Source organism: Seriola lalandi, unplaced genomic scaffold (genome assembly GCF_002814215.2).
Source record: "Seriola lalandi dorsalis isolate HSWRI2012SDOR001 ecotype SW California unplaced genomic scaffold, Sedor1 jcf7180002051979, whole genome shotgun sequence".
Classification (NCBI taxonomy): domain Eukaryota; kingdom Metazoa; phylum Chordata; class Actinopteri; order Carangiformes; family Carangidae; genus Seriola; species Seriola lalandi.
In genome coordinates this window covers 11,214-21,311 of record NW_019522532.1, presented here as the reverse complement: position 1 = coordinate 21,311, position 10,098 = coordinate 11,214, and the positions used below count along the sequence as shown (strand labels likewise).

Genomic DNA, 10,098 nt, shown 5'->3' with positions numbered 1-10,098 from the left:
ATATTACCCTTTCTGTAATGAATCTGATCAGATGGGGGTCGGTGGTCTGATTAGTGTCAGTTTAGGGTCTTTGAGGTGAAAAGGTTTGAGGACCACTGCTCTCCGTTCTGAGGTGTGATGAAAGATATCACTTCCACTTTGGCATCTGTCTAATTGATCTCTACTTTTAGCTTTAACTGGTCAAGCACTGGTACACCTCCCATCCAACCATCTACCTCCCACTGACTCTTAGGGCAGTTCATAAACGTGACAAATCATTCATTCAAAACTCTCTGTGCTCTGGGTTGAAACCAGTGCTGTCAGTCTGACACGACAATGGACGAGAGGACATACATCGACTGGTTTCAATAGCAAACATTTATTCCAATCATTTAGACAATGCACAATTTGTCATCTACCCTGATCAACGTGCTCTGAATACTCAGTGTGATTGCTAGATTCAACTGTCTTTAAGCAATCAATACTTTGCTATGTTTGACTGTTACACGAAAAAAGAAACTTTTGAGCCTTTTTTTTCTTTTTGAACTCGACTGATGAGAAAATCCATTTTATAGTCTTTTTTTTCTTGCTGCATAGAATTCATACAGCTGATCACAGTATCAGAAAACATTTATTATTCATCCAGGGACAACACAAGAGGCTACACATGCAGAGAGCATCCATTCACAGTTTTACCCATTGGATCTACATTTCTACCCATGTGTCACATTACACTCTTTGATTTCACAGGCCTTTGGAACAGACTCTAAATCAGACAAATCATTTAAAACAATTCCATAGAAATATTCATGTCATATCTTTTTTTCTTTATATCCAATATATATATTAGATATGTTACTCTGGGTAAAGCGTGGGGGAGTTCTCTTATTTTATATGTCATCCTAAAGGGAGCATGGACAATGTTAAGGCTTTAATCTAAAGAATGTAACTTGTGTCTTGAACCCTCACATCATGTAGGTTCAACTTTGTAATGACGGCCATGATTAGGTGATGTCATACAGGCTGGTTTCACATCGATCATACAATGGGAGCCATCTTTGATATGTCAGCTGTGAAGATGCTGGTATGAAACGGTATTCTCAGATAAATGAGTAGCTGCTGTGTGTTTCAGGGGCAGCTGTGTTGCATTGGAGGAAATCTTCAGTGCTGCGTTTAGTCCTGTATTGGAATTGAAAAGGAGCTCCTTTAATTTTATACAGACTGATTTCTGGAGTTTGTCTGTAGATCAGCAGCTTTTGTTAACATTAGCTAAAAACCTGTCATAGTAGGCCACACTGATTTATGTTAATCTGCAGGTTAGGACGCAGTAAAAGAAAAATAAACATAAATCTGATGGTATTTGTCTTCAAATCCCACGTGCAAAGCCAAATAATGAATGTATCCTGTGTGTGTCTGACTCAATCCCATATATACTGCCCTGCTGCCAAAATACTCAATAGAGCATCATGTGTATTATTCCACTGCAAAATATAGTCCCTAACAAATGAAATATCATCTTCTGTATGAGTGACTTTTACTAAAAAATGACAGTAGCCAGCTGTTTGATCTGATTACTGAGGCTTTAAAGGGGCTATTTGTAACAACAGGTTATAACACGTCCTCTGGGCTACAGTGAGTCGCTATCAGAAAGTGACGGAAGCTAGCTCGTTAGCATGCTAACGTCAGTAGAAGAAAAGACGTGATAGAAACAAAAGTTAACATTGGTGTTTGTTTCCACCTCTGGAGACAGATGTTGATGAGTAAAGGAATGAAGTTTGATGCTGAACTCACAACGTTTCTCATAGACTGGAGAGTCAACAGCTGCGAATGCTAACGTTAGCTATGTAGCACTAGCAAAAACTTCCAAATGAGACAATATATTTGTGATCTGTTTTTAAAGATTGGTGTCGTCAGTAGGAGCCAATCGGCTTCAGGCTACGAGCCACAGATCGAGGAGGGAAGTACAGAGACACAGAATAATGCATCGTTGGTTTTGGTCTCTTCATGCGATTTGTTGACAGTAAGAAAAATATAGAAAGAAAGAAATCTGTTGTCTGTTAAGGTATTACACTGAAGTCTGTTTATGGTTAAGATTGTGGCCTTATAGTGCTTTGTATAAGTATAAATTGAAATAAAAACATATTTAAAAAAAAACAATTGAATATTTTACAGCACTTCATATTTCACACTGTATTGTACCAAAATTCACCTCAGGACAACAGTGAAGAAAACTACTATTGGCCAAGCTGGTTAGCATGTCTGCACTCACATGACTAATGACATGACATAGTCCTGGTTAACTCATGCTTAAATTAAACCTTCATTGGATTGTGTTTCACAAACAGAGCAGTCAGAACAAGTGTACCAACATGACAGTGAGTACAAGAAACGAGGCTGAGGTGCAGTTTAAATAAAATGAAATAATCTACCTGGGTTACTGTAAAATATTTTCTTTTGTTGAATTATGTACACATTTTAAATGAATTAATGAGTGGCAGCTCCATTAACGCAACAAAAAAAAGAAAACCAGCCTGTATTAATGACCTGAAGGGACAACAGTACTTAGATACAAAAGATTGTCATATAACTCTCACTATGAAACACAGACTGTAACTAAAGTACATACTGTTAAACACCTCTGTAAAGTCCAAATAAAACACATTTATGATAGAAATCTTGTGATATGCACTATAGAAAAGTGACCATGCAAATGTTAATAAATCATGTACAATATAATGCAGGCTTGCTATACAAATACTGAAAACTCCATCTGATGATTTATATTCGTCTCCTATGAAAAATTCTAGCTTTGGCAAATTTTCTCACCGAGTCACTCTGGCAAAATATTTTCACAGGCCAAATCCTGGAGTGTTTGTATCAAATGTATTTCTATATCCAGTGGATGCTTCCTTCACCACTGAGCTACAAATGAATGATATGCCCTATAATGTAAACAAGAGCGCCTTCAGCTCGTCCAACAGTCACCATCCTGTACCTACTGCACATTAATAAACTTACTCATGTGAGACAGCTACTACCACCATCAACAGACAGCCTCTACTGGCCTCTACAGAGCATCTGATACACTGGGTTAGTTTTGGTAGAAAATCTGCTGGTTACTTTATGGCACAAAAGGAAAATACTTTACAGCACAAAACTGGGAGAAGGTGCTGTTCTTCCAGTGCAAACGGCAGGTGGTGGCAGGAGCGTTAACCCAGCAAAGATCACCTCTTACATGCTCATTCTGTTCAGCAAAGCCAAAGATGATAATTATACTGAGGTATCAAATTTGACAGCAATATTATTCAATATATTCTGGTTGAAGAATGCTACATGTAGCACCTGGAAATGCAGGCGACAGCTAAACCAGTTTGAATCTTGCTACTATGGTGAGCACATAGCTTCTGAAGAACTGAGATTAATTAGCTCTAATGTTTCTTAGACAGAGTGATTAAAGGAGCACTTCAACATTTTGGAAAATATTTTGAGTTAAGAGAGAAGATCAACATCAGCTTCTGCCTGTGTATCATGAATAGAAACCTGCAGTTCCTCTAACGACCACTAGAGTCTGGCTCCAACAGTGAGTCAGTCCCCATAGACTCCCATGTTAAAATGTCCAACTTTACAGCAGAAATAAACATGTTTACAGCCTTTTAGTCTCTAGAGCTAATTTCCTCCTTCATGACACCTGTTTATATAACTCACCTGTTCACATTTTATTAAGGACTAAAGTTATGGAGGATTGAGGGCGTGGCCTCTTTGAGTGACAGGTGGGTGAGCGTATGGTTGCCACAAACTGGCATAAATGAAAGTCTCCACACACGCCCCTCCTCTTTTACCATTTTTGGATTAGCTGGAAGTTAGGGGCGGAGTCAGACACTGCCAAGTTGGCAACGGTGGAGCAGCTCACTCTTAGCTTCAGAAATCCGTGGCTAACGTCACAGAGGTGACGTCAATCTTTATTTTCAGACTATGTTTTGGACCAACAACTCTCTGGTGCAAACTCCTCGATCTTTGTGCTAAGCTAGGCTAAACACATCCCTGACGACTGTCTCTCTGTAGAAAACACAAAGGGATCAAACTGATGCCGAGTGGAAAAGTGGTTTTGGCCTCCACTGCTGTGAACTGCTGTTTCTAAACCTTCTCTCATTAATATCGTCAGTGTTTCTTAACAAAGAAAAATTAGAGGTTCTGTATGACTGACTGCTACGAATACTACGATACCCATGAGCCTTGGCTGCTATTGGCACGAACCATAGCTGGAGTACATTTAAAACCCCTCATTATTTCGGATTAGATCAAAACAAGGCTCCATAGATACTGAAATAAACAGAATCTGAAAGTGAATTAATGAAGCAGTTTATAGAGTCATGATCTTCCAGTGATACAGCTGAGTTTTCCCTCCAGGTTTGAAATTATTTGTAAATTTAAGAACAGATCTTTTCTAACAGCTTGTGTGATTTAACATTAAGAGTTTCTTGGCAATCCAGCCTTGGAAGTTCTCCAGCTGCCAGCAACCTGACAAGGTCTGTGAGCGGCAGCCATATTGTTTTCAGGTTGTCTGTCCGTCTCATTCTCATGGACACAATATCTCAGTAACACCTTGAAGGAACTTAGATATGGCACAAATATTCACCTGGACTCAAGCATGAACTGGTTAGATGTTGTTGGACACTCCTGAAGGAACGACCCCACTGTGCGACTCTGCTAATGTCAGCACTCGGCAGCAGGTTTGACGGCATATTCTGCAAAATGTCAAAGTGCTCCATTGAAACCTGTTGGAAAGCTTGAGGTCAAGTATTGCATTACTAATAATCCTCTGGTATAAAGAAGCATAATATTCTGCTGTTTCTGTGCTGTAGATATGAGACTGACGTGGAGGCCAGAATGTAAGTCGAGGATATAAAGATAAGGTCAGGGTTTACAGTATACAAGGTACAGTAAACGCATATTTCAGTGCAAGTCACAGCATATTTGACTTCATAGCTACAGAAGGAATGCTAAGCACACTTATGGTTCAAAACAGTATTGAGTATGTGGTATCTGTACAGAAAAGAGACAAAATACAAAACATATCTCTGTCACATATTAATGTCATAGTTGTTCACTCTTTGTAAAATAAATCTTTCTTTATCTACTCAAATGATATAGTATGCTGTATAGTAAATAGTATTTTCTGGCGTAGCACCCTTTTCAAACATACACAGTATTTACAGTGCGGGAGAGTAAACACTGGTTCACAGCTATCATACAGGTATTTTGCAGAGGTTTGCTACAGTTTGAACGTCACTGTGTTTTACTCACTGTTTTCTTCTTTTGTGATGATTTATATCCAAAACGTACAGAACGGTTTAAAAAAGGTTCTCCTGTCCCCGAAGCACTGGCACAGCATGGACATTACAATAGGTTTCCTCAGGAGTGACCACGAAAGTACACAGTGATTATTTCTACAACACTGAAAAGGTTGTGCTTTAGTGTAAACATGTACAAAAATCTCATGCTGAATAAAAGGTTTTCTTTTTGAAGCTATGGTACATACAGTGGCGGGTGACACTGACTGTGGGTCTCTGCAGCTGTGTTGCAGTGTGAGCTGCGTCAGTCCTTGAACACCGGCGTCATCGACGTCCCCTTGTAGAAAATATTCCGGGCGTTATCGGGGCTGTTGGCGCGCTCTGGGATCAGGATGATATTATTGCCTTTTCTCCGCAGCGTGGACTCGCGGCTGGAGGCGACTGAGAGGGTTTCTGAGGCGGTCTCTCCTCCTCCTCCTCCTCCTCCTCCACCTCCTCCTCCAGATACAGGACCACCACCATCCCCTGGAGTGACCCTTATGGTCGAGAGGCCCTGGGGGTGGAGCCTCTGCTCTGATTGGCCGGTGTTCTGAGTGTGAACAGTAACTATGGGCGGGGTGCTGACGGTGGCGGTGGTGGTGACGATGTGATTGGCGCGTTTCCTGTCGATGGAGCCTTCACGTACGGAGTCTGAGCTCTCTGAGTCTCTGTTTAGATCGTTGAGCTCAAAGGACTGCCTCAAACTCCCACCTCCTCCTCCTGGTCCTCCTCCCACTCCACCAGTCCCCACACCTCCACCACCTCCGTTGCCATGATCCAGGGAGCGCCACCTCCACGACCCGCTTCCATCAGTGGATGGAGCTTGGATCACAGGCCTGTTGTTTTCGGGGTGGGCCTCCACTCGGACGATGGCCCCGGTGCTCCCTGAGATGCTGCCTGTGGTGCTGCCCAGTGAGCTGGGCCCGGTGTTGCTGGGGGGGTCTGGATCAGTTAGCACCCGGTAGCGGGCGGAGCCCTGGCAGCTCCCGGCGGCGCTGCAGCTGATGCTGCTTTCGTCTAAGCTCTTGGAGTGTGTCTGCAGCAGGCCCTGCTGCTTGGACATGGCGATGACCTGCATGATTCTGGGCTGGGAGTTCTGCCCCGCGTCGTTAGTCCTGCATGCCGCCGTCTTCTCTGCTGCTCTGTGCCAGTTCGCCTGAACTGTGCTGTTCACTGTCGACATCCCCTCGTTCCCTCCTCCTCCTCCCACCGTCCTCGGGGAGGCGACGCTGTAGTTCTCGTGAGCTTCCTCTGGTATGTGCACCAGCTGTGAAGACCCGGGTCTAGACTGCATGGAAATCCTGGCCCCTCCTGTGATGCCACTGCAGTTACTGGGCAGGGTGGTGCTAGCGCCTGTGGCCAGTTTGGACATGTATGCGTGACCGTCGAAGCCGCCGTTCAGACCCACGGCCGAGGGTTCGGAGCTGGACCGGAGCTCCATGCTGCCGTGGTGGTGCGGGTGCTGGGAGGACTGACCTGACGAGGAGTCCACGGAGGAGGAGAAGGAGTCTGGGACCTGCAGGGAGCATTTGTGGTTGTTCTTACTCTTCCACTGAGACAGAAGCTGCTTTGAGCGGCTGGAGTCCATGGAGGCGTGGTGGAGCGTGGCGGCGTGACGTCTGGCTGCCTCCTCATATGCTGCCATGGCCTGGGGGGTGTGCACCCGAGGGAGGGTGTGGCTAAAGGTCACCATGGCGTCTTTGCTCTGGGAGCCGCGGGGGGAGATCATCTCCACGTCTGCGCCGGCGTGCTTCATGCCGTCATCAGGCCTCTGCTGCTGGAGCCCCCGGTGGAGGAGGCCCTCAGAGTGGGAGGTGGGGATGCCCGGCTCCCCGGCCATGCTGGCTTTCATCTGCAGGTGGTGAAGGACGGCCTCCTGGCTGATGTGGGGCAGAGAGCAGGGGGGGCGGTGCAGCAGAGGAGGGGGGCTGCAGCTGGACTCCTCACTAGGCTGGAAGTTTCCCACTGCGTACAAGCCCTGAGGAAACACAGAGGTCGTTCAGAGTTAAACACTGACGACGGTTTCACTTGATGTTGTCCAACGATTTCAAACTGACTTACAGGAAACGGAGATGACACAGTCGTTTAAGGTTTTACACCTTTACCTGCGTGTTTAAAATCAACCAGAGTTTTATTTATCAATTAGATAAGATGAATAAAATAATAAATTTCAACCAATCAGAGCAAACTACTTTCATAACCTTCATTAACGATCTGGGAGTTAATGAAGGTCCCATCAGTCCCATTAGTGAAACTCAAGCAGCTGGAGTTCAGTGAAAAACCTTGAATGGTACGAAGGGAAACTAAAACCTGAATTCTCCTGTAACTGTGACAGAAGACAGAAAATATTTCATGGATGAAGAAACTTTCCTGCAGCAGTGGAAGAAAGTGAAGCCTTGAAAGTTAAAACACAAACTGTAGTAACTGTGTTATTAGACCTTGACCTTGGCGTTGGGCTCAGTGTGGTCCTGTGGACCGACCCAAACACTGAGACACAACAGAGACTCTCTCTCTTTACTGTGGACAACACACTGCTTCAAACGTGTTACTGAAAGTGTTTGAGCTGCTGCTTTGACTCTGAGCCACAGAAATCCTCTACAGAGACTCACTGATGAATGAGGTGAACAGCATTGTGGGTGATAAGAGGCCTCTTCATTTAAACTGTTGCCATCTGGGAACAGCTCCAAGTTTTCATTTGTTCCACAACACATTAAGTTTTTAAACGAGTGAGTCACATGACGATCAGACGAGACGTCCTGCTTCTCTGGTGAAGGAGCAACATGAGTCTGTTCACCAGGATTTATGTCTCTGTGATGTTGTGCCTTGTGATTACGCTGCAAACCAATTTCCCTACAGAGACCAACAAAGTATCTGTCTGTCCACTGTTCCCTACGGAAGCTGAGGAGGGCCATACCCACAAATATATCTTTATCCCGTTATCTGGAGAAAACGCAGCGCCACAGAACGCCGTCATCGCAGGATAATTATTCCGTTATCTAATATAACAGAGCTCTGTTATCTCCAGGTAACGGGATCAAACAGTATTTGTGGGTATGACCTTTCTCTGCTTCCGTAGCTCCCGTCACTCTACACTCAATAACCCACAACGCAAATGTATTAAAGTCAAAGACTGAAGCATCTCATCACTGAAGTATTCAGTCTGTGCAGGTGATGTGTGTGTGTCAGTGTAGAGTCACAGTATAGATCCTCACAGTATAGATCCTATATCTCACGTCTCCATCATTAGGACGCCGAGCGGTTCAAACATGGCCGACAGAGGAGGAGTCGGCTGTGGTTGGTTTTTCTCCTGTGATGAACACAGTGTGTGGTCTCACTGTCTTTCTAAAACAAATAATGCTCAAGTACAGATACTTAAATAGAAATACACTGAAATACAGTACCCAAGTAATTGTACTTATTGTTACTGCTAACTGCTCGTACTTCCTGTTGAAGCCAGATGTTCCTCGTCTTCATCACTGACTGACTGTGACTTGTCTTTGCTCTGGGTTAGATGAGATTCAGTGTTTGATGTTATTGTTAGGAACTTCAGATTCATAGTCCCTCCTCTCCACAAGGAGGCACACACCCCAGGGTGGGGACAAACCCCCCCTCACCCTTTGACTTCTGTTTGTCTTGTGTCTTGTCTGGCTTTATCGTCAGTCTAAGTAGGATTTTCTTCATCTTTCATTGTTGGGATTATGTGTTCTAACTTGATATCGTTTACTCTATCTGTTGTTCTAGTTGTTAATTAATGAAGTAAAGCTAATTATTATTTGAAACATTGCGATTTAAAGGCCAGATTTTAGATTTGAGGGGCAGATTTTGTTTTTATGTTTTCCTCCTTTGTTGTTGGTAAACATCCTGGGAATCAACATCCTGTAAATAAATCAAATAACTGATGGCAGCTCGTTTCCTGGTGGTTTGTGGCTGCAGCTACAACCTTAAGTACCAACTATTACTGAGAGACTTAATTTAGCACATATAACAACAGGCCTTGAATCGTGCTGGTGACAGACTCCACTTTCAGTGCCTCTAAATAAATCTAACTACACTGTTTAAGTTTCTGGTTGACGTCCGTCCGGAGGACTGTACCACTGTAAAGGAAGCAGCTGATGGGACTGGCTCCTACCAGGTACACGGCGATAGCTCCTCCCAGCAGGAAGCCCAGGTAGACGTCGATGGCGTGGTTCTTGTACTGGATGATCCTGGTCAGACCGCAGATGATGGCGCAGATGACGAAGGAGAAGACCAGCAGGGGCTTGAGCAGCTTGGACGAGTCGGTCAGAGTGCTGTTGAAGTACATCTGTGGACACACCACACATTAATGATTTAGGTCACAGGTGTAGAGCTGCTGGAGACACAGGAACGACGCTCTGCCACTTTATTTCTCCACGTGAGGAAATAAAATCTCCACAGGTCACATGATCAGGTTGAAAATCATCTACATTTTTAAGATCTTAAAGATCTGATCACTAAAGAGTCTGTCATGCAGAGAGCTGATAGAAACTAATGGTCTCAGTTTTCATATTGACCTTTAAGGTGTATTGATTGATTTCCAAATGTCAATCATACACTGAGGAACACACAGGAAAACATTCCACCTTAAAAGGCGGTAGCTGCCGGCAGCCTCTGAGCTGCTCAGATGGTTCATCAGTAAAAACATCTTTTCATTCATCCTTCACTCTCTGACAGTTTCTGTATCTGTGATGCTTTTACACAGAAACATGACAGAGTCGTCTGTTACACCTGGACAGAAAGCTAGCTTAGCCTAGTCTGTTAGCTTAGCTAC

The 10,098-nt window shown here is 44.1% G+C and overlaps 1 protein-coding gene across 1 annotated transcript in view; it reads right to left on the bottom strand.

The window, feature by feature from the left end:
* Positions 1 to 336: 336 nt before the first annotated feature.
* LOC111649787 (phospholipid phosphatase-related protein type 4-like) overlaps positions 337 to 10,098 on the bottom strand; it is a gene marked incomplete at its 5' end in the record, with an annotated part of 16,387 nt that continues 6,625 nt past the window's right edge. Inside the window, 2 exons of the mRNA XM_023399483.2 lie at positions 337 to 7,287; positions 9,439 to 9,612. Of these exons, the coding sequence (XP_023255251.2) occupies positions 5,575 to 7,287; positions 9,439 to 9,612 (1,887 nt within the window). The remainder of the gene's footprint in view (positions 7,288 to 9,438; positions 9,613 to 10,098) is intronic.